The sequence below is a fragment of the Schistosoma mansoni genome, chromosome 4 (assembly GCF_000237925.1).
Source record: "Schistosoma mansoni strain Puerto Rico chromosome 4, complete genome".
Lineage (NCBI taxonomy): Eukaryota > Metazoa > Platyhelminthes > Trematoda > Strigeidida > Schistosomatidae > Schistosoma > Schistosoma mansoni.
Window position 1 is genome coordinate 26,292,843 of NC_031498.1, and position 24,948 is coordinate 26,317,790.

General features: G+C 37.9%; 1 protein-coding gene across 1 annotated transcript; it reads right to left on the bottom strand.

Annotated features, from left to right (window-relative positions):
- Positions 1 to 51: 51 nt before the first annotated feature.
- Positions 52 to 24,365, bottom strand: Smp_027300 (putative histone-lysine n-methyltransferase, suv9). The gene is made up of 11 exons (XM_018797330.1): positions 24,183 to 24,365; positions 24,067 to 24,146; positions 23,895 to 24,035; positions 23,462 to 23,861; positions 20,626 to 20,911; positions 18,747 to 18,897; positions 15,241 to 15,390; positions 11,694 to 11,823; positions 11,032 to 11,183; positions 8,932 to 8,964; positions 52 to 179 (listed from the first exon to the last, which is right to left on the bottom strand). Exons 1-11 carry the CDS (start codon positions 24,358 to 24,360, stop codon positions 120 to 122), a joined length of 1,761 nt encoding a protein of 586 aa, XP_018652383.1. The 5' UTR covers positions 24,361 to 24,365; the 3' UTR covers positions 52 to 119.
- Between the last annotated feature and the right edge of the window lie 583 nt (positions 24,366 to 24,948).

Here is a 24,948-nt window from a genome sequence, read left to right on the forward strand (position 1 = left end):
TACTCCTAATGGTTCGTTAAAAATACACGAAGCCTGAGTGGTTAAACTGACATTGCATATAACTATAAGTAGACTGTATTTCAGCTTTACCGTACTTCATAAACTGTCAGTAAAAATGTTTAGTTGACTAAATATCCACGACAGTTTTTACTTCGACATAAACATTTCATACGAGGACCCTATAGCAAAGAAAGAGAAAACAAAGCTTTATATATACATGTGAACAAAGGAAGAGAGTTGAACGAAAAACAAATAGATGAGCCTAATATGGCTAAGTTTAAAAGAATGTTAGTAAATTTAAGAATCACTTTGTAGTTTTAAAATGATATAATCGAACTCAGTTCCGCTTTTAGGAAATCTAACTATCATTGAAGGTTTATGGATCCAAGAAATCACTTAATGCAGCAATTATCTACAATAACAAGCTAAATTTCATATTTTACACGCCATTCAAATTTATCGACTATTGTATTATAGATTTATTTTGATACTTAAAAACCTTTTGCACAAGACAAGGAACAATACAATAAAGACTGCTCCTTTTGTTCCCGACTAAATACCACATAGAAACACTTACCATTTGGGTCCAGAAAAAAGCACACAACCAAACAACTTGAGAAAGATTAATTAGTCGGCATAAGAACCTCTATACATGATATAAGAATTGTTAATCAATTAAAGTAGTTACTCATACTCCAATTGACATTATTCTTTAGAAAGTATTCAGTAAACTGACATCATTGGTGATCCAGCTTTCAGTGGCACATCAATTATCTATAGTACCTTGGGCTCAAATATTTGATGAGACAGTGAAACGTTTACATATTGAATGTCAACAACCAGTTACTATATTATTACTAATTGGGTCGGTTTTATGAATACCCGCCAATTGAAACTTTAAGACATCTTCATTGAAATAGCTACCTACTCAGAATTCATTTTTAATTGATTTAGTATATTTTGCGACTTGGCATGTGAAGGCAGTTTTCACAACGAACCGAGGACTCAGTCAGTGATCTTGAGTGCTGTTAGAGGTACGAGAGCGGTTATCACTTCCCGGTCGCCCACACAGTGGAAGGGTTCTTCTGAAGGTACCCGGAAAGGAAATTGGATTAGAGGTAGTCTTAGCGACCTGAGAGCATGACCGCAGTGCCCAAGGGACAACTGCTTGGGGTCGGTCACACATGACCTTTTTGTGAGTAATTTCCGTGTTAGCTCGGCTCTTGTTGAGACCTTACCACCGGAGACGGATATCCGTGGTATAAGGTGAGGTGTGTATTTTCAGGACCGACCTTTTCTAACCCCACCCTTCCTTTTAGGCAGGCAGCATCGCTGTCATGCTGGTTGTCTGAAGAAAACACCTTACTTCCGTCACACCTCTGTACAGTCAGAAGTGCGACTTCTCCCTCGGACCTTGTGTTTGCTGCTTTTAGTCTTATCGTTCTTCAACCGACTTGTCTGGCATGACAGGACCTTGAGGAACGATTGTTCTAGCCAGTATAGCTCAATTGGTTCACCACGATAGGCAAGCCCGACTACCACGTTAAGGTAGCGGCAACGGTCGGGGACTATTGAGCATACAAACAACACAATATAAGTGGATACTCTACAAAAGGGTGTAGCACTTTGTCTTAATAGGGATTTACTTCAATCAACAGAGACTCTAAGTTGACAATTACTAAGAGACGATGAGACATTTAACAATTCACCACGAACTACCTTTTCAAAAATGTGGGAGACAAGGTTAACAGTACTGTTAAGTAACCTAACAAATACCAGCTTCAATTTTTTTATCATATTTCTATGTAGTTGGATTATATACTCCTGATTTTAGTCTGTTCAATGTTTCGACGTCAGCAAAGGCAGTATTCCTAGGAAACACGATCACAGTTGATGATGTGAATATAGAGGAAATAAGAATTAGTAACAACAATCAACAAAAACTATCACTCGAGAATAGATAAAGGAGTGAACTACTTAAGTCAGTATTCAGCGCAATGCAACAATTTATATTACAAAGGGCTTTATTTTACGATGTTGATTCGTTATCCAAACAACAAATTTACTAGATTTTTAGACACCGTTTTGAAGTTGGTCGCAGGTGTTTATACCGTAGGTCGAAGGTATAGAGAATTTTAGATGTTTAGCTGAAAGGAGTGATCCCTATCTGACGTCTGAAATTCGAGTCCCAAAAGGTTATTTGGACACATTCAGATCTCTTACTACATCACAAAGTAGCTTCCTTACCCAATGTGTGAAACATTAAGCATTCCTGAAGGTCCATCTCAATTAGTGATTAGCATATTTTTGCAAGATTTACTAAAATTGCTGACATGAGACAAAATCTTATTCTGTAAAATAAGGATATTTATACCAGGAATGAGTAGAAGTTGAAACTTCATTAAAACCGATGATGAGAAAATAATCAGTAAGTGTAAGCAAACACAAAGAAATTTCGATGCTGTCTTTGCCATTCATAAGTATTTCATGAATTTCTCTAGATTCAAGTCTCATAATTAGCCGACTCGACATCACAACAAACATTATCCGACAGAATGCATATATAGTGTCAGGTTTTATTTCGATATATCAGTCCAATCGGGCATAAATTTATAGAACAGCTACTTGCAGACATATAATGAGTGCCCAGAGCTTTTCGTCAAAAATTACGTCTATCTGGAGCCGGATACAAAGAAAAGTTACTGAAGACAAGGGTTAGATATTCAATCACAACGAAGGAATTCAAACAAGATCTAAGTTACTAAAGAACTTTTCGTCAAGTGAGATTTCACGATTGATTGTGAATACCTTCAGAATTCAGAATACGTAGGAAACGTTGAAGTAACTTAGATGAGAACCGGTAAATGATATTTGGAAAATAATATGAAGATGTAAGGAATCTCTGTTTCTACAACAGAAACATCTAAAAGCTATGAGAATTCATTCCTGTATACACGGGACCACCATTATAATACTTTTTAACAGAACTGAAGCTTTAAATGTCTACGTAAACAATAATACTGTCCCTATTGTCAAAATGCACTTCAATAACCACCATATTATGGTATGTATTATGAGATTTAGTACGTTGGTTTCTTCATGTAGTAATTGTCCAAATCCCTTAACACATCTGGCTTTGAGAGCCAAACAATGAGCCTAGGAGAAGCCATTATAAACACCTACAAAGTAATTACAGTTAATCTTAATCTAAAATAGCTAATCAAGCGACAGATTCAAATTGTTATTCATATAACTCATGCTAGAATTTTGAAACTAGGATGATGTCGACGCGTAAGCTATTCTATAACTCACCAAGCACAAGTTTATGTACTCGTTTTAAGGCATTATGTGATGTCCAGTGATTCTACTTGATTATTTAAGCTAAAGTAGGTAATCAGAAGTTTGGATTTGTGAAATAATGATTAGAGGCAGTGTTTTAACCGCTAAATCACAGTCTCACCAAAGTTATTAGTATCCGTATATCTGATACAGCCACAAGATGAATGTATTACTTTAGTTGACAAGATCCTGGACGTTGTCAAGTTTATCCGAGAATTAGTATAACACGTAATTTAACATAGTAATTAGACACTATTACTTCAAAAATATATTATGAAGCAAATACACCGGATATTTCCCATGCAGTGTTCCAGATAAATGAACAAAAAAACAAAAAATTACATTTCCGAATGACGACACAACGTTTGCATAAAATTTCAAACAACAGTTGTTAAATTAATAAATATCGCTGATCATTAACATCAATAAATTTACCTAGTAAATCCGACTTCACTAATCATAAATACAAAAGCCTATCATTCAAGGGTCAATGCAATCTTAAATACAACTGATGGAACTCAATGATCTACGAAAGCTATCTACATTGTATTCCAGATATACCCGTATGTGAACGTTTAAAAACGTTATTTGGCTGTCAAAACTGAATTGGTTGAAGTGAAGTGACAGTGACCCACTTGATCACAAGCCACACACCTAAACCAATGAACTACAGCTAATCCTAGACACGAAAAATCCTTCTTTTACAGACAAATCAAGTGTAAACCACATCAAAAAAACGATTGGCAAACGAAGCTTACACAACGTAAAACAAAGGAAAAATATAAAATTCATTTACAAAGTACAGAACAATATAACTGGTTTCCAGCTAAACTCTAAGTCTCTAAACTAGTGATACTATCCGATTGTCCAAAAACGTGTTATAGGCAGAGTGGTGTTCGAACCTACAACCAAGCGGATGAAAGTTAAACCTTTTGACTACTGAGCAATCGCTCTTCAGTAGAGAAAGAAATTAACAAACGGGATTAGATCAATGATTTCTTTCATTCCGATGATAAGTGAATTTATCTATAAACTACATTTATTATAATGTTTATTGTTGACATATTGTACCAACCCTAATCTTTATATTCATACATTTTAAGTTCATAAACCCATTATGAAATCAACTATTTCATTTTTTAATGAGATTTTCAGCTGAAAAAGAAATAAGTGGCAAAATATTCAACAACAAATTTATTTAAATAATTCATGACAAACGTTTTTTTTATTGTCAGAAAGAAAAAAAATCTCATCACAGCAGAAAGCTTTGGACGATCTCTGAACATCAGTGGACCGAGAAGAGATACGGCTGTGATATTTCAAATTTAACATCATGGAGACGGATATGTTCAAAATTGAAATACGGAAACCTCTGGCATACAGTATTCCGTGAACCAGTCACATATGAACATCCATTGAACCAATAGTTAGCTTTTTAGTTCCAATAACCTAACAGACATTTTCTGTTTGTTATTTGTCCCGGTTGTTCAGTGTTTTTCTATCTGACATACAAATTATAAGCTCCTCTGATTCTTTTTTAAGGAAGACAATAAAGGTTTACTTTTTATGTAAATCAGGCAAAAATTCAGAATTAGACTTAAGTGTTCACTATGGATTGCAAACACAAGATTTTCCAAATTATATGCTAGATATTTTGTACCATAATTTACCTACTTGATATATTGAAATAAAAGATAGTTATCTTCATATAATTGATACTGAAATTTTCGAAGACACTCTAAAGGGTAGCTTAAAATATGCAATTAGCGGTAATACTGGGGGATTACAAAGTACTAAGGAGTCATTCTGATCCGGTTTCTGGCCATCCGCCAAAACCAGACTGTTGCTGCTACCTTGACGTGGTAGTCGGGCTTATTTATTTATTTAAACACATAAATATTGGTACAAGGAAGCACCAGATAAATATGAGCCTCACAAACCTCATTCGATTTGTGTGAGGGCTGTGATACTGCCCAGGTGCCCAGACTGAAGCAGGTGGTTTTCTTAAGGGGCCACACCCGGAGCCTTTGACCTAAAGGTCTAGTCCATAAGGCAGTGGAGCATCGTGAGGAGATGCAGTCCCATGGTAGCCGGTGACCAACAGTTGGTTCATAAGCCATTCGTTCCTTCAGGATACTGGAGCCCATGTGCACCATTGGTTTGGAATCAGGGTTTTCCAACTCCCCTAGGTGGATCCTCCACATCCACCAACCCGGTTAAAGCGCCGGACATTCGTAGTCGGGCTTCCCTATCGTGGTGAACCAATTGAGCTATACTGGCTAGAACAATCGTTCCTCAAGGTCCTGTCATGCCAGACAAGTCGGTTGAAGAACGATAAGACTAAAAGCAGCAAACACAAGGTCCGAGGGAGAAGTCGCACTTCTGACTGTACAGAGGTGTGACGGAAGTAAGGTGTTTCCTTCAGACAACCAGCATAACGGCGATGCTGTCTTCCCACAGGGAAGGGTGGGGTTAGAAAAGGTCGGTCCTGAAAATACACACCTCACCTTATACCACGGATATCCGTGAGAAGAACCCTCCCACAGTGTGGGCAACTGGGAAGTGACAACCGCCCTCAAACCTCTAACAACACTCAAGATCACTACATTCAGAATCAATCTCCCTCTTCAATTCCTATTACGTCCCCCACATTGACTTTCAACACTAAACCTCCTCTTTCAGCTTTCTCCTCAAGTGTCACCATGACCAACGATTCTAGTGCGCGAAACGCTGTCCCAGGTCTACTGAAACCTCGCTCCGAACTACACATTGGAGCCTTTAACATACCCATACTATGTCAAATCGACCGGCAGGCCTGCTTGGGTTAAAGCCTAAAATCTCTACCACTGATGCATGCCGCGTCTCCGAAACACGCATACAGGATCCTAAGGTGGTCATTCTCTTGACCTCACGTCGCGTAAATGAAGAGCCGACGAGATACACCCTCCGTGTATCTGGTAACCCGATAGCTAGTTCTTGTGGACTTGCAGGTGTAGACATAGCACTTAGTACAAGGGCAGAACAAGCACTATTGGAGTGGGTCCCCGTTAACAGTCGCCTATGTGTTGTTCGCCTAAACGGCTCCGTAAGAACTCGGAAGGATAGGGACACACGTCGTTGCCTCTTCGTCGTTTCTGCCTACTCTCCCAATGACTGCAGCCCTGATGAAGTGAAAGATGACTTTCACAGAAAGCTCTCTGAACTTCTTCATAAAGCTAAACGCTCAGACATAGTACTCGTTGCAGGTGACTTTAATGTCCAAGTAGGTAGCTTAAATCAAACAGAAAGACATTTAAGTGGGTATTTTAGTATTCCGGCTCAACGAACCGATAATGGCGATCGCCTGTTGCAACTATGCTCAGACAATTGTTTATGTTTAGCAAAACACTAATTTTAAGCATAAGGAGAGACATCGCCTAACATGGAGAACACCTGCACCAAACCAACGATGGACTCAAATAGACAATATTGCCTTTAGTCATCGTTGGAGAGGCTCTATAGAAGACTGTTGCTAGTTCTGGAATACATGTTTAGACTCTGATCATAATCTAATACGAGCACGCATTTGTCTGCGCCTCACTGGACGCAGAAAAACTACACTAAGAAGACCCATTAGAATTGGACGGAGGGATGAGAAAGCCAAAATTAAGTTCCAGGAACAACTGACTTCACATCTAGGCAGTTCTGAAAACGAGGTTGACCCACATGTTACTTGAGAAGATATACGAACAGCTGTGGAAACAGCAGCAACATCTATTAGTAATTTAAACCAAAAGGTTACAAAAAACCGATGGATTTCTTCCAAGTCTATTGCACTGATGGATTCTCGTAAACTCATCCCATCAGGCTCTGAAAACTATGAAGAGCGAAGACAAATCAGATATAGGCTAACCAAGAGTCTACGGAAAGACCATCAGCAGTGGTGTGCAACAAAATCAAAAGAGATGGAAAAGGCAGTGGCTGAAGGCAACACCAGACAACTCTTCAGACAAATGAAGGAACCGGAATTAAGAATTCAAGTGTAAGTGAGACAATCTCGGAAAAAGACGGAACCCTTATCTGCTCTCAACCCAAACGTTTAGAACGATGGGCGAAACATTTTAGGGAGCCATTCAGCTGGCCTTTAGCTACTTTACAGTTACCCATCATTCCCAAACAGTCTGAATGGAACATTAAAGTAGGCCCCCGACGCTTATTGAAGATCAAAAAGCTATAGCTAATCTGAGACGAGGAAGAGCAGCTGGTCCAGATGAATTGGCTCCAGAGGTCTTGAAATATGGTGGTCCAATTTTAGCGATTAGGTTGACTAATATTTTAGCTAAAATCTGGGAGTTGGGCGTAATCCCACCCGACTAGTCATAATCTCTGATTGTCACAATATATAAGAAAGCATCAAAATCATCCAGTGATAACCATAGACGGATTAGTTTGACTAATATAGCGTCTAAAATACTAGCCTCAATAATTATCGGGTGCCTAACTAAGACTCGTGAACCTCAAACACGAGAAAATCAGGCTGGCTTCAGACCTGGTCGTGGCTGTATCAACCACATGTTCACTATTCGTCAGGTTTTAGAACACAGGCATGCTTATCGGCGTCAGACAATGAGAGTTTTTCTTGACTTAAAAGCAGTATTTGAATCTGTAGACCAAGAGGTTCTATGGCAGGTTCTGAACAGTAGTTCGCTCTGTTCTACTCTACGGCTGCGAATCGTGGCCATTAAGAGTAGAAGATACTCGTAAGCTACTAGTATTTGACCACAGATGTCTTAGATATATTGAAAACATCTGCTGGGATCATAGGGTAAGTAATAGTGAGGATGGACGCAGGGTATTAGGTAATGATGGTAAGTCAGTTGATGGGGTTGTAAATCTTCAACGACTGAAATGGTTGGGCTAAGTAGTACTCATGCTCAACCACCGACTACCACGACACGCAATGTTGACTAGTGTTGGAGACGGTTGGAATAAAGTTAGGGGCGGCCAAACCAAATCGTGGCATGAGTTCACAAAGCCATGTTGGTAGATGCAGACTACTTAGTTGAGGTCCGCGTGACTATCGTAACCAATGGTTGGAGCCTCTGTGTGAAATGGCTCAGAATCGGTCAAAATGGCATCGGTGTATACACCCTCTGTCTTCCCTTAAACTATGAGATTAAAATTGCTTCATATCTGTCTTTCTTTCTGTACCATATCCTTTTATTTATACATTACCACCATTAAATTAACTACTTCTATGAATTCGGTGTTCGTCTTGTTGTGCTAATGAGGTATGGTAACTTGGACCGATGCATATATGTGCCTGGTCCTACGTCGTAGCTCACTGACTGATATAAGCCAAAACATTCATAATGGAAAGACTACTGAGGGTCTTAAAACACCCTTTCATTAAGTAATGTCTGAAACGTAAAGGAATAATAGAGGTATGAACAATAGTACTGGTAATAATGACGCTTATACTTTGCTGAATGGTGAGTTGTTCATAGAGTTCTGTATGTGAATTATTGACACAAACCTGTCAAAAATAACTGATATAAATAATATTTTTTAGATAATAAATCACTTCAGATTAATCAAATAAAAATCTCTTACTTTAGATCCCAGAGACTTGCTATCGAAAGATACCTGAAATATGTAAACAAAGTGAAAGTATTTTGGAATTAGTGGTATGATAGTGCTACTTTGTAGGAAACGAATATTTATTTTCAAAGTAAACAATAAAAACTGAACATAAATGGTAGATTTGAATAATGGCTATCAATGAATTCCAGAATGAACTTCCCGTCGTATAGGGAACTTTTCAGACGGACGTATTTCTAGTTCTTGGAGTCAATAACAAGGAAATACAAACCCTTCCAAATAAAATCAATGCATGTTGCACAAGCTACCAGATATCAGGACTCAGTAGATCAGCACATAACGTGTTAGTGTTTAGAGCAAGAAGTAGCGGGCTCGAGTTTCATTCTGAAAACCAACACTAGAATGGAGATACATTCACACAACGAGTCTCAAATAGAATGGGTAATGTGCTTTACTGGGTTCTATTGCTGGGTATTGTCCAAATCCTACGGTATGGTTAGCTGGTCCCATAAACCTTAAGCATTTTTCAAAGCAACAACACAAATATGGTCGACAAAGAAAAAGAAGCGTATAATAAATGTTCAATTGAATACCCAGCTTTAATATTCGTCATAATGCACATATACATGTCACAGGGCTTTGAATATTCCAGATATAGCCAAGTTATTGAAACATAATAAGACTTTTATTGTATTATTGCCATCAGCATGTGCAACCTAATATTTGCGAAGATCTGTTGATCCTGGTACCAAAACTTCGCTTGCAGTGTGTAGATAAACAAAAGTCATGGGGGAAACACTGTTAGGATATCCATAAAAATATCCCAAAAATTATTCTGTTAAGTCTAATTCTATCTTGAACGTGAAATGGTATGTTTTCACATGTTTTCAGACTTTTCACATATTTCACATGTCGTCCCCTATTGGTCAATATTCACGGTCGTCCTAACTGTATAAATATGCTTTGTCTGTAAATTATCAGGATTCTTCTTCTGACCCCATAAACAATTTCTATCTAACGGCTTGTGTTCTGATATATTAGAGATTGGGGAACAGTATTGCAGTCGTACTGGGATATCTGGAGTTGGTCAATCGGTAGAATTTCGAGTAGCCACATCGCGGTCTACAATAAATACTATCTAAACCTGATATATATATATGGTAAGTTGAGACTTTACACAAAGAACTACATGAATATATTTGTTTACATTCAAACTGTTGAAGTTCTTTGCTAGAAATTACTAAAAGTCTATCCCATACAACCATAACTTTAAATGACATCGAAGGAATTCAAACACCTCCAACTGATCAACTTTTTCAAGATCCATACATGATCTGTGTTTATTATCCATCCATAGATCAGACCATCTAAATTGCGCCCCCACCTTTGGGCATGACTCATTCTTAGAGCCGATGTGACTAATCCGTTTGAAGTCTGTCATACACGGGAAGTGAGAGAGAAACCAATTAACCAATCAAATTACAAACTTTAAAAGCCACTGTGATTGGCTGAAACAATGAGTTCTAAATTCACTAAAAAGCCATCGAAAACATGAGTTTGACGATGTGATAGAGAATTAACTAATTATCAGGTGCAATGATGGGATGAGCAACTAGAAAAACCGTGATGAAGGTATCACCTGTAATGGGAACAGTTAATCTCCTTAGAAAATTCGTTCAGTTTGGTTTTACCGACTCCTACATGTCAAGCAAATATACATTGTTTACAATATCCAACTTTCAAAACCTCTGTAAAAAAAGACAGCTTCATCTAGAGAAACAGTTCCAACAAAGTACTTCACACTGGAGTTAAATTACTAGTTCAAGATAAAGCTACACTGTTACAAATTCATTTCATAAGCAACTGGGATGAGACAGATACAAACTAATAGCCATCTATAAATAAAAATAAAATATTTGTAATATCCCAATGAGTAGAAAAATTAGATCTCCTGACTTTTCGTGACACAGTGTAAGCCAATTCTTCAAAGAATAAAAGCCGTCTAGTCAAGCGAAGACAATTGAGTTGGAGTAGTGTGTGAGATGAAAATACAATACATAAGTAAATATTTTAGAACAAATCTGTAGAATTAACTTGCAAACAACCACTTACCTCACTGCTTGTGTCAGGAGTTACGTCAACTGAGGAAGAAGATGGGGTGGGGCTCTTCCCACCATTATGTAATGACCCTGATTGGGTTTCTGAAGGAGTTTCTGCCTCTCCGGCATCATCTGTAACTACACTAGTGTCTGCAGCCACAGCACCTGAAAACAAAAAAGTCCTACGGTGATGTACAATGACATGTCAATTCGAAAGTTTGTCTCAAGACAAAACAAAGTTATCATTTTAGTTCTTACTTGTGCTAAAGAATGGAGACTTGTAACTAAGCTACCTGAGAAATAACCACATATGAAAGAAATCAACAAAAAACGAGACTTGGGTCACATCTGCAAGATGTACAAGCAATGTTGGATAAGATATTTATTCAAGAGTTCCGATATTAAACTCTTCAAGGAATTGATTCCAATAGTTTCGGGCAAATAAATTTAGTGTTGAATTCTACCAACTGAAATTGCTAGAATAACATAAATATAGTCCTAGTGACAAATTCCCACTGCTCATCAATGATTAAAAAACGAGAAACTCGATTGAAAAGCTTCCTGTTAATCCCATCCAAAACGCTCATTACTAGCAGATTTACGTTAGTCGCACAAAACATAACTGTAAGAAACGAATACGCATTTATATATAAAAATCATAAAGGAGTTGGTTACCAGTCATATTGTAGTCGAATGTAAGTTCTTCACCTTTCCTTATAAATCTAGACGCGTAAAGCGCAATACGAGGTAACTTTGTATTGAGACACTCAATAAAAACACAACGAACTGTGAGATTGGGATCACACTAAAAAGGGAGAGAAAATCATATGGTAATAGTAATTTGTGTCAAACATAATAAACTGAACATTAATAATCTGTCTGGAAAGCATCATATAAGACTATGCTACACTATATACCTCATGTAATGCGACTAATGGGTGGCAAGTTCGAATCTTGCTCCTCCCCTATTTCGGCCTAGAAATCCAAATAGTATCAATAGGTTTAACAAACATGCTGCAGCCGAAGGTAGCGGACAAATGCGTATTTGCTGAATGATTTTTATGTAGTGCGCGGCAAATGATTCTCGTAGCAAATCATATGGGAGCATATCTTTAAAAACGTGGTGTGTTTGTTACTCACTGAGAAGCACTCAAACAAACGACACAGACCTTGAACATATCTGCTAATTTTGAACATACGTAGCACAAATAGGATAAAACGTTTGACATTAATTGAAGACTAAAAGCATCACAACAAATGATGACAACTGACAGAAGATGTCGAATAATTTTAGCCTGGCGATTACAGGCTGGTTGGTTGGACGGTAATAAGACTGAAGGCGCCAAACTCAAGCTCCGGAGAGGATATCGTACTATCAACCACACAAGAGTGACGGCAGCAATGTGTCACTTTCAGGCAACCAGATTATGCAGCAGTGCAGCCTTTCCTTAGCGGGAAGCGGTTAGATAAGGTTAGGTTCTCAGATTAAATGAACTAGTAATCGCTTCAAACATAGCAGAAAGGCATGCATCAAGCAGTTTTCCCTTGTAGTTATGTTCTCAGGTTCTCAATACTATTCCTTACTACTAAGAAAAGATTGATAGTGACTAGCAGTGGAATCCAGGACTTACTATGTTTCTTTTTCAGGTCTCTCGAGAAGAAATATCTTACAACAGAATGGTCAGCCGCGAAGCGAGAAGTGCTCTTATTCACATACAGTGGTTGCGGTAATCTTGTTCACAGTCGAATCGCTTCTAGCTCAGCAGCAAATACCTATGGAGTTCTGATAACCCATTATGATATATTTCAATTCAGCTAAAAACTGAAATGTGTTAAGCTTCACATTGCAATAAGACAAAGGCATTGTGGTACTTTGGTATGAGGCGCATAAAGAAAATTGTTTACTACATGTCTACGATTTACGAGAACGCAAAAATATCAAAAGAATGAAACTGAAACAAATCAGAACCGGTCATAATGGGGTATTTATACTTTCCATTTATTTTTCGTTAAACAATCAGCACTTTGCTATCATGTAGCTATTTAGAAATAATTGGTGCGCAGCTAAGGTGATATTTCGTTTTTTGACTTGGATATTTAATTATGTTATGGTTCAGGGCAATAAGGTCAAAATGTAACGTAAAATTAAATACTTTTAATTTATAAATTATCTTTTTACTATTAAATGGTTCGTTCTGTGGATTTGTATATTACCAACTTATACCATATCGTAGCATATCCATTTATCTATTTATGCTTGAAAGGAGTGGTGATCGATAACAATGAATAACTGACTTAACTTATCAAATGAACAGTTACTACAACATTGAGTGTTTGTGAAACTACCTCCAAGAAATACGGAAGTTTAATGTACACTTGCTGAAGACAATTGAAAAGAAGGGAGGAATACTTTGAAGGATGGATTATTTGGTGCGCAGATACTCTCCTATTGCCCATTACTTCCAAACAATCCGAATAGGAGATGGACATAAGCCATCAACTTTTAACCACCTTGAAAAGATCATAAATAATCTGATATGAAGGAGACCAGCTATACCCGATGAGTTACTATCGAAGACATTTAAGGATGGTGGTCTGGTTTCACCATTTACGTTGACTGAGATATTGGCTAGAGTTTGGGGACTGGACGTAATCCAATCCACCTGGTTACGATAGCTGATCGCTCTGGTTTATGAAAACAAAAAAACCTGGCGACAACCACAGAAATCAGTTTGAATAACATAGTATCTAAAATATTAGCCTTGATAGTCAGTCTTTAGCTAGAGCTCGTAAAGAACAAATTTCGGAAAACCAAGTTGGTTTAGGACCTAGAAGTGAATGGATTGGCCAGAAATCTACCCTCCATCAATTTACAGAAGTTATACACGCCTACTGACGCATAAGTAAAATATTTCTTGAGATTAAGGAAGTATTAGACTTTGTCAACTGACAGGTTTCATACTAGTCTCTGTCATGGAAAGACGTACTCTGTGGAGGGTCTCTAATCGAGCACTGCTGGTCAAGTCAGAGCTTACAGTAAACTGTCAACGGAATTAAGAACATCGGGTGGTTGTCCGGGGCTGACTACTATTCACTTTAACTGTGTCAAAGATAAGATTTTGAGATAACGCGTTGTTCCAACTTCTCAGAGATTGATTTTCTATCATAAGATTCACCAATCGACTTCGAATATGCATATAACACAAATCTATTTAGTGAAGACGCTGATAAAATCTAGTCTTTTGACTTTCTTGCGAAACAATCCAGAAATTCTTGGGAAGAGTTTCTCTTTCTGTAAACGAAAAACGTATCACGACAGGCATGCGTCAACGCATAAAGTAATAGCAGGTACGTTAGTAGTTAAGCATACTGACCAGTTCATCTACCTTGAACGTTCCACTATATCTCACTATATCTCAATTTACGGCCGTGAAAAACAGTCTATAAAAGCAGGGGATATTGGTAGGTTAGCCGAATCGCTAAAATTGGACCACCATATTTAAAGACCTCTGGAGCCAATCCATCTGGATCAGCTGCTCTTCCTCGTTTTAGATTAGCTAATGCTTCTTGAACTTCAATTAGAGTTGAGGGGCCTACTTTAATGTCCCATCGTATTAGAGAAGCTTAATCGTTTTCGTTTCTAAAACTGCAAAATCGTAGGCAATACTGAACCCCAAATAACAGGATACAGCACCTAGGCTGAAAGATATCAGTATGTGAAGATTAATAGGTCGGGTTCCTAACGATAATAGAGATCAATGGTTAAGGACATTGTTCAATATGCATGAAAACTTATCTCAATTGCGCAGATTCATCCATTCTTTGTCTGCCCCTAAATTTTAAGTCTAAAAATTATTTTGGACTCTCTATTTCACAAATTTATCCTTTCTTTTTGAACCATATGTTCTATCCTGGTCCTTTTAATATTCATTGATAATGCTACGACTTCGGTATTAATCTTGATTATTTTATCTCGCTGTGCTGATGTTGATTAGTAAATTAGACCTATGCACATATGCGTAGTGTTTTAAGTTCCTTACGACACTCCTTCAAGAGGTGATGGTGGACAGATAATGATACGTTAAGAATGTAGTGGGATTATATAACAAAACAATTCAGCGACCTAATGTTTAACAATTTATCACTAGCGCGTAAGACTTCAAAGAGAAAATTATGCCAAGAAACACCACAATAATTACCTCCTTGTAAACAAAACACTTACCGAATGATTAATGAAATGTGATATATTACCCATTTGAGAAGCATCTACAGTGTAATGAGCATCACCTTCGAAATCCAAATCGAAAAGATATGTCATAGTCTGTTTATCGTAAATTATTCCTCGTTTTTCTGCTTCATCAAAATTAAGAATCTGCAAAAACGAACAATAAGTCATTAAATAATAGCACATACGTGATTATTAATTGTGTGAAAACACAAATGAACAGCAGTGATGAAATCTATCATAAACAGAGATATTCACAAGATCCTCTATAATAGACCATGAACAGATAGGTTGTAACAGTTTCTTGATTCAGAGAATTCGATCCACAATATGAGATCAAAAGGGACATTTGTCTAAAGTATTTCAACATAGTAAATATCCTGAACGAGATGAGTCCTAGTCACAGGCTGCCCACCAGCTTTCTCCACCCAACTCTGTCCCAAACAATCCTCTCCAGTTGCTATTCATCCTTTTCATGTACGCTTCCAGTTCTCGGCGCAGTTCGTCCTTCGGCCTCCCAATTATCCCTTTCCATTCAGGATTCCAAGTTAGCACTTGCCTCGTGATGCACTTCGGTGATTTCCTCAATTTATGTCCTATCCACATCTATTGTCTTTTCCTAATTTTCCCTACAGATGGGAGTTGGTTTGTTCTCTCCCACAGTGAAATTGTTGCTGATGGTATCCGACCGATGGACATTGAGTATATTGCGTAGACAAAAATGTAGAAATACTCGTACTTTCCTGATGATGGTTGTGGTAGTTCTGTGAGTTCCAGCTCTGTACAGTAGAACTCTCTTGTAATGAAGATTATGACTTTGTTGGATGATAACTGTTTTGAGTTGCATATGTTCTTCAACTGTAGGAATGCGGTCCTTGTCTTTCCAATCCTCGCGTTTATGTCTGCACCAGATCCTCCACGTTCATCGATGATGCTCTCCAGATACGTAGAAGATTCCACATTTTCCAGAGTTTCTACATCGATTGTGACTGGGTTGGTGTTCTCCGAGTTGTATTTGAGGATCCTGCTTTTTCCGGTGTGTATTTTTAGGCCTACTGCTTCAGAGCCTGCTGCTTTACTGGCTATTTTCACCTTCCATTTCATACCAGTGGGAGCCAGTCGCAGATGTTAAGACGTTCAAATTGACTGGTTGTGTGAAGTTGGCATGGGTGGCTAAATAATTCGATCGAAAACGAAATATATATTTGCCATTGAATGTGAGCCGTCTTTTGAAGACAATGACTGTCAAATATAAAATGTCGCCAAACATCCTCAACTCGAAGGTTCCATGTCTAACGAGCATAAAGTAAGAATGGTCTCATTTAAGTGCTGTAAACTCAACCTCTTACAGCCAAGTTAACATCATGACAGGGTCAGGGTTGGATCAGCACCGAAATAACTGCCCAAATAGACGTTTTCACTTTATTCAGTCGTTCAACATAAATATTACGGGAATATGCTCCTACGCTTTGCAGAGGTGTTTTGGATTTGTCATTGAGTGAAGACGTAATTAATATATTAACGATCTGAACGAAAACCAGCTTGCGAGTCAGTCTTTCATAGGTTTCACACAGTTTGTAGAGTATAACATGACCCAATAGTTAGCAATTATTAGACAGTAGCCCTATTTCCCAATATTTGTATAGACTACATCGTGAGTTTTCAGAGGTGGTAATGAAAACTTCTTTATTCTGAAATGTTGGAACATACTCAATTTTCCATAACTTTCAAAACAACCTAGTTTGCTTTTTGATCAGAAGCAAGACTCAGAAGCATCAGATTAGGATCCGATGGAGAAGATGTGCCGATAACCGTGGAGGGGTGTGACAGCAGTAAATCGTTCGCCTCAGACAGCTAGCATCTGGAGCGACTTTTCCTTCTCACAACGGAAGAGGTTATAAAAGGTCGACCTTTAGAACGTCACACCTCACATTGCCCAACGGATTTCCGTCTCCGGCAGCAAGGCTGTTTGAAGTGCGGAGCTAACAAATTAAAGCCTTTCCATAAAAAGGCAATGAGTGACCACTCTCAAACATTTGATCTCAGGGCTCTGAGGTATACGCTTCCAAGTTGTTTAGGCCATCACTAATTCAGCTCATTTTCAGGTCCCCTGAGGAATAAACATCCTTCCACGGTGTGGGAAACCGGCAAGTGACAACCGCCGTCATACCTCTAACAGCACCCGAGATCATCTTGTTGACGATGCAATCCCTCCTTCATCTCCTAGTTATTCTTCCATTCCCACTACTAATCCTTAAAGCCTATTTTTGCTACCATAAGCCACCAACGTCAATGATTTGAGTTCACAAAATGTTGTTCCTGGTCTCCTAAAACAACGCTCTAAACCACATTTTGTGGCTTTCGATGTTCAAATCTTGTGTCAGATAGAACAACAGGCCTCTTCAACTAGAGCTCCAGAATCTCACACCATCGATGTATGCTGCATCTCTGGAACGCGCATACAAGATCCAAGTACGGTCATTTGTTTGACCTCACCTTGCTAATATAAAGAACTGACACGACTTACCCTCCGAGTATCTGAAGACCTCACGGTCGCTTCCCGTGACGTCGGTGGTGTAGATATAGTATTACGTTTGAGAGCAGAACAGGCTCCGTTAGACGGGATCCCAATAGACAGTCGCTTGTGTGCTGCCCGCCCAAACGGGAAATGCATAGTCTGACGTGGTGAGCCCCACATTACGTATGCTCAACCACCGCCTATCTCGACGGGCGATATTTTCTGATGTACGAGTGGGCTGGAAGAAGGGCAGGAGCGAGGAAACCAAGACATGGCATCACTTCATGAGGTCACAGACAAGTGAACTTAGCCGTGTTAATAGGTATAGACTACTTAGTTGGGGGTCCGCATGACTAATGGAACCAATGGCTAGACCTCGGATGGTTTAGTTCAAAATCATTTGCAATGACGCAAGTGCAACAGTTCTTTGTCTTCATCGAAATTCCCAGTTCTTGAATTCCTCATGACATTTATGGCGCTTTATTTCATCAATTTATATTTTCTTAAATCGTATTCTCGATGCTGAATCTTTTCAATCGTCACTAATACTTTTACTGCTTCTAGTACCCTAAGATTTGGTCAGATAATTTGATCTCTGTGCTAACGGGGCATGGGAACTTTAACAGATGTACATATGTACGAGGTTCTACGTCATGACTGACTGGTTGATTTGTATCTACAAGTCTAACATAAATTACTACGGCTAGCAGTTGTACCTCGTCTCTCAAACCGAATGAAGAAGCATAGATTTAAAACGTTGGCAAAATAACTGCAAGTCATACACTAGGATGACTTTATTATAGACTTGCTATGTATCTGTCACATTAAAATCAGACTAATTCAGTGACGAAACAGTTCACCAAAACAGACTAGTCAATGGTAAGGAAAACAATATATCATTAAGATGAGGGCTACGTATACAAGACTTTACTCAACGAATTATTTTAAGGCACCAAACTCTTTGAAATCTAGGAATGTTACTTACCTCTCCTAAGTATTCAACGACATATGTCCCTTTACTAATGGGGACCATTGTTTTAACGCCCCATCCTCGGTCACGCGTACGGAAGACACACAAAGGAACTTTTCGTCCAAGTTGAACAACACGAAATGGACACGATGAATCGCATGGACATCTAGAATTGGAAAGAATTGAATAAAATTACTTAAACTTTTATAATGAGTTAATGATTAGCAAATAAGGACACTTTAAAAGGAACAGGAATAAATAATACAGTTATGAAAAAGTCATAGGATACCTTATTTTCACAACTCCATAGAATGGTCCTCAGAAATCAATTATAAAAAGCTTAGTAACAATGATATAGTCCCTTTCCGGTTGATAACTCTACAATATACCCCCATAAGAGTCGACATAGTTCATGTGATTGAAATGAGTACAATTGATGGAGTAGTGGTTCAGTGGGTAGGTCATTTGATTCCCAGCCAATAAGTAACAGGTTCAAACCCCGCTCCATCTACTCCGGTTCCATAAAACGGACAGAATTAAAAGCCCTATCACTTAGGGTATGGCTCGAAGCCAAGTACACAAATCTGTACTTAGAAAATGGATTAATACATAAAAGTGAGTACACTACATCGACAAAACTCGAAAATGCCATACACACGTTTTCAGTGACCCAGCAACTGGGTTTTAGGGTCATAAATTATTTAGAACTCATTTAAATATGCATAGAATATCGTTTCGTATTGGATATACTTAACTTTTAACTGCTGAACTGAGTTTAAATTCCGTTAAGTCAATTTAATTTACGTAGACAGTTATTACAATTCATCTGTACGGAAGCGTGGTTAACGGCATACCTTGATAAGTTAAGAAATCTAAAGAGTTAACTAAACGACTACCAAACAAAAGCGACCACAACACAGTTATCTGAACCCCATCATTTCCAACAAACAATCTGTAACGCTGGTGAACAAAACGCTTATTTACAGTTCATAATACTCGGGGAGAATTATATAACATGGAGAAAGCGCCTAGACTAACGACAACATCCAATAACAAATTACCTTAGTGTTGTTTATCAATAAGCCTATAAAACACCAAATAGTGAGCTACATACGTTTATTTTCCAGATACCTACTTGGAATAAAATCTGATGAAATAAAGGAAACATTATTAATGAATAAATTGAAAATTTAATAGCCATTTGAACAAGACGAATATCTTCAAAAACATAACTCTCAATCAAAAATCGTAATACTAAATGTGGAGTATCATGTTACTAATTTTAGTAGTTGAATGAAAAATCTATGGGACACATATTCTATTTAGAAGTAATCAATGATAAAACGTAAAAATGCTCGCTGTCAATCAGGCAATGTTTACATTTTTGATTGAATTCAACGTAGATGAAGCAAATTCGATTAAAATTTAAATTATTTCCTAAATCCTACTACATTAGTTCTTTAGAAAAATGATTTCATCATTTAGTAGCTACAATTATTAACAATTTTTGCCAGGGTTAATCAAACAAACTGAATTAGAGTAGAAACATGTACGTCTTTTTTTTAAGTCTTCTGGCAATACGTCTACTTCATAAATCAAAAAGTATATCAACAGTCAAAAAGTTTTTTTAGTGACAAGAAGAGTGTATATGAAAGTTAATGATAGTGAGATAAAACAACACACTTCCAAGTTTTTTAATTAATTGTATACAGATAACCGAAATAAACGGATTAAATAAGTTATTGATACTTCAAATAATGACAAAGAGATTATAATGACTATAAATGCGTGAGTAGTAAATCGTAATCGGTAAATAAATTTTTATCAACTATGAAAATTGGTTAGAAATTAGTTAGAATACACAAGTTATATAAATAATGTTGAGTGGACGTACAAGGAGTTACATTCATAAACAGGATGACCAGGAGGGGCAACGAGTCTTTTCCGTTTGTCATAAGGTGGAACTGCACCAGCACGAACAGCACAACAATTTCGCCGTTTATTGATCCAACAAGGATATATAACTGGTGAACTGCTTCCATCTGCTTTACGAATTTTGGCTAGCTCTGACGGATCCAAATTGTTCATTGTACATTCACACCCAATAGGAGCTTTAGTTGGTAAGAATACATCTTGTCCAGGCAAATAATCTGGAATCGGTTGGAATTCAACTGGTGGGCCTGAAGTGAAAATAATTTTTAGAGATCAGGAATAAAACCTAAAGGATTTCTAGATATTTAAGTTGAGTCATATGCCTAACGACGGCTTTGGTTACAAATAATTAGTAATCTAATTACAATGTTACACAACAATCCAATAGCGTTTGTTATAAACCTAAATTGTTAGTCAATGAATATGATTAGGAAAACCTAACCTACAAAATGTCTAATATGTTATCTTTCTTCTACAAAAATGACTAGATCTTGTGTACCGACAGTATGATTAGGGAGTTTCCAACTCCAAACAAACACATATTCAAGACTAAAGTAAACATGTGATTTCATGAAGTCACAGTTAGAAAATCCTACTAATTTGTATGAAGTTCCGTTAAGCGATAGTCAGAAACACTAAGTGATTGTATTACAACTGCATCTTACTGACCTTTGCCTTGAATAGATAAACTACTAATTTTGAAAAAAGATCGTTGCAAAATGTAAAATTTGGGAAACGATCTAGTACTACTCTGATCACATGTTTGAAACAGACATTTAGTCCTTCAACTTTGTTGTTGTGTAAGGTATTTGCTGTAAGAATATCAACTGAGGGAAATCTAAAACCTACCTAAACTCCTCGAAGTTTATTTATCAATAAAGTTCCCTACTTAACAGTAATTCGTTGTACATGAAGTCCGAATTCAAGACTCTAGTGAAGTAATACAAATGTGATGCTCCACCTTTCGATTCGAAAAACTTTTCATGTGAGGTTATCTGAAGGATCCTGTGGCATTTTCGTTCGGTTAGGCTGGCATTGATGTCCCTCTAAGCTCCAGAGCAGGGGTGGTGCTAATCGACCGGACCCCAACTACCAGTTACATTTATGCGCCATTAGATTAAAGATATCTATCAAAGTGAGTTATGATCAGCAAGGGGGAACGATGTCTCTCCTTCGTTTCCCCTACGTTCTGACAGATTACAACGTACGAAGTTCTACGTTGTGACTGACTGACTGACTGACAATTAGTACTCTAATAAGCTAACATTACTATGTGTTTGACTCCTAGAGACCGTCTGCCGAAAAAGTAGCAATCCATATCAAAGCCCCCAAATGCCCTGGTACGGCCGATAGTGGGGAGAGTCCGCTCTCCCTCTCCAAATGCTCTCACATGGCCAGCGAATATATAGCCTCTGTCAGGGAAGTCCTACTCACTGCCTTCTCGTGACACAGGTGTTGTTTACGAAATTGAGAGGACGAAAAGCGAATGTCCGGCTCTTTAACCGGGTTGGTGGACACGGAAAGTTCACCTAGGGGAGTTGGAAAACCCTGATTCCAAACCAATGGTGCACATGGGCTCCAGGATCCTGAGGGAACAAATGGCGTACGAATCAATCCTTGATCACCGGCTACCATGGGACTGCATCTCCTCACGATGCTCCACTGCCTTGTGGATCAGATCTTTCGGTCAAAGGCTCGGGGTGTGACCTCCTAAGAAAACTATGCGCTTCGGTCTGGGCACCCGGGCAGTATCATAGCTTTCACACATCAAATGAGATTTGTGTGGCGCAAATATATCTGGTGCCCCTTTGTACCAATATTTATGTGTTTAAATAAAAAAACCCTAAGATCGACTACCTTGACTAGGTTTCATCAATGAGGTATTGATCGGCAGCTTCTGGAATATAAACACCTCTGATATCTGACTTTAGTCGTATTCCTTGATCTCAAGGTAGTACCTGACTTTGTCGATCGAGAGGTTCTGTGGTTGTGTCTGGAGTCAAAAAACCTACCAAAATACATCAACCCTGTACGGACTCGAGTACTGATGTTCAAATCAAAGCTTATGGAGAACCATCACCGGGATTGATAACTTTAGGTATTCATCAGGATTCCTCGACTCACTGTCCACCCCTTTTGTTTGATTTCTTTGGAAGCATGATCTTAGAGGTAATCAACCCCTCGTTAAGTTAATTAAGTAGTAACCTACATGAACACTATTTTGTTGACTGAGAGTATATCAACACTATTTGATGATACTAATGAAATGTAGTCTTACAGACTCCTTGAGCAAGATTAAAAGGATTTTTAGGTCGCATTTCATACACTATGTACAAAATGTCTCAGAACCAGTCTGTATCAATATCATGTGTGAGAATTAAAGCTGTTGTGGTAACAACCTTACCATGGAAACTTGAACAACCATGGTATGTTTGTAGAGCTACCCTGTAACCATAATCTACCAATCTCACTTGCTCGATACGAAAGGTATTTCAGGTAGTTTATCCACTAATATATTAAATACTGTCATTTCGACCTACCTAACATCCTAATCATAAGCTGATTAAAAGCATGGTAACTAGGTTCAATGAATACTTGTGCCAGGTCCTACTTTGTTTATGAATGACAAATTTAGTAAGAACTGAATTTTAGCTTGTCCATAGATTTTAGATCTAGTGAACATACATTTTTTACAAGACATTTCAGTGTGAATGTCAGACGGAAACAGGAATTTAGCTTTATAATAATTCATTAAAATACAATGCCAGACAAAATTTTACGTAGGAATAGTGACTCACATTCAGAATCTACAGAATTCTCGACAGTGATTGGTGCTTCATTTGAGTATACAGTGTTCAGTTTTTGTTGGAAAGCACTTAGAGCAGAATCTAACACTTGTTTATCTTTCCGACTAAGTCGAATACGTTTGGTAGAAACTGGCAAGAGATCAGCGACACTGGGAGGTCGCTTAAGTGAAATAGATTCTATAATGCCTTGTGATATTTGTGATGAAAAAAGCTTTTCGATATTTATGGTGGGTAAGGGTTTGTATGGTCGAAGGCCATTAGTAGGATCAGGTTGGAGACTAGAAAATCGTTCAAGTAAATATAGTGGTAGCGACCCAGATGTATTGACAGCTTCCTTCAATCGATCCATTACTTCCTGAACTTGTGATTTTCTATCGAGTTGATTATCAGGCTGAAAACATGATTAATTCTCGACAGCACATACCCGAAGCATCCCAATCGTCGAACCGTAAGATTCAATAAATTTTTGTATCAAATCTTCACATCCATGAAGATTAGATTCTGGTTCCCATGTATTGAACACAGGTGGCCACCCAACCCATTTTACATAATAAAAAACAATACCCTGAGGTTATGAATACAAAATGTGATATTACTTTGTTAACAGATCTAGCACGTATGGACTCAACTGCGAACTCGCTACCTTCTGGAAACCTTAACTCTTCAGTACTGTATACTAAATAACAGTAAACATGTAATCAGGCAAACGTACATTCATCTAGAAGTTGGTAAGTTTTCTTTAAAGGAATTTTCGACAGACATGAGTCCAGTAAGCACCAGCAAGTTTCTTCCGAAAGAAACAAATTGTTCTCTTTTGTCAACTTAACTATATTTCGTAAACAATCAGGTTCCACAACCAATGCAGGCGAAAATGAAAATGTTGATGCCATCTGAGATCCGAAGATGGCGCAAGTTCTTAAACCTTAGGTTGTGATATAGAAAAACAAGTACTTCAAATAATTGTTATTTTAAGCACTTATTATAAATGATCCGTGAATCAAAGATTATCCATCTAGCTTTGTTTGAACTGCTGACTCTCCTTTTTTATATGTGAAATTATATGTGAGGACAAGAAGTATATTAGGTATGTGGTGGTAAATAAATCCCCAAAATGAATTGTTTCTTTGGTCGTCGACACTGATGCTAACCCCATTGATTTTAATGGACACATCACAACTGAAGGAGTTCGGTCACTCATCTCTACCAAATTCTATTAATGGGAGCCACCGTTTAAATTAAAGGGTTACACTAAATAATTTTGATAAACTACCTACATCCTCCTTAAAAAATGAATTCATGTTTCAAGAGGCACACATATTCAGTTTGTATATCTATTTTACAGACATCTAATCCAGAAAGTCAAGGTATGTTTTGGGAATCCGGACCATCAGATAGTCGTGAAATCACTACAGTTTTGCCTCGAAGATAGATGGGTGGGGGTCTTATCATGAATCAGCCTGTATTGATGGTCTGGTCAC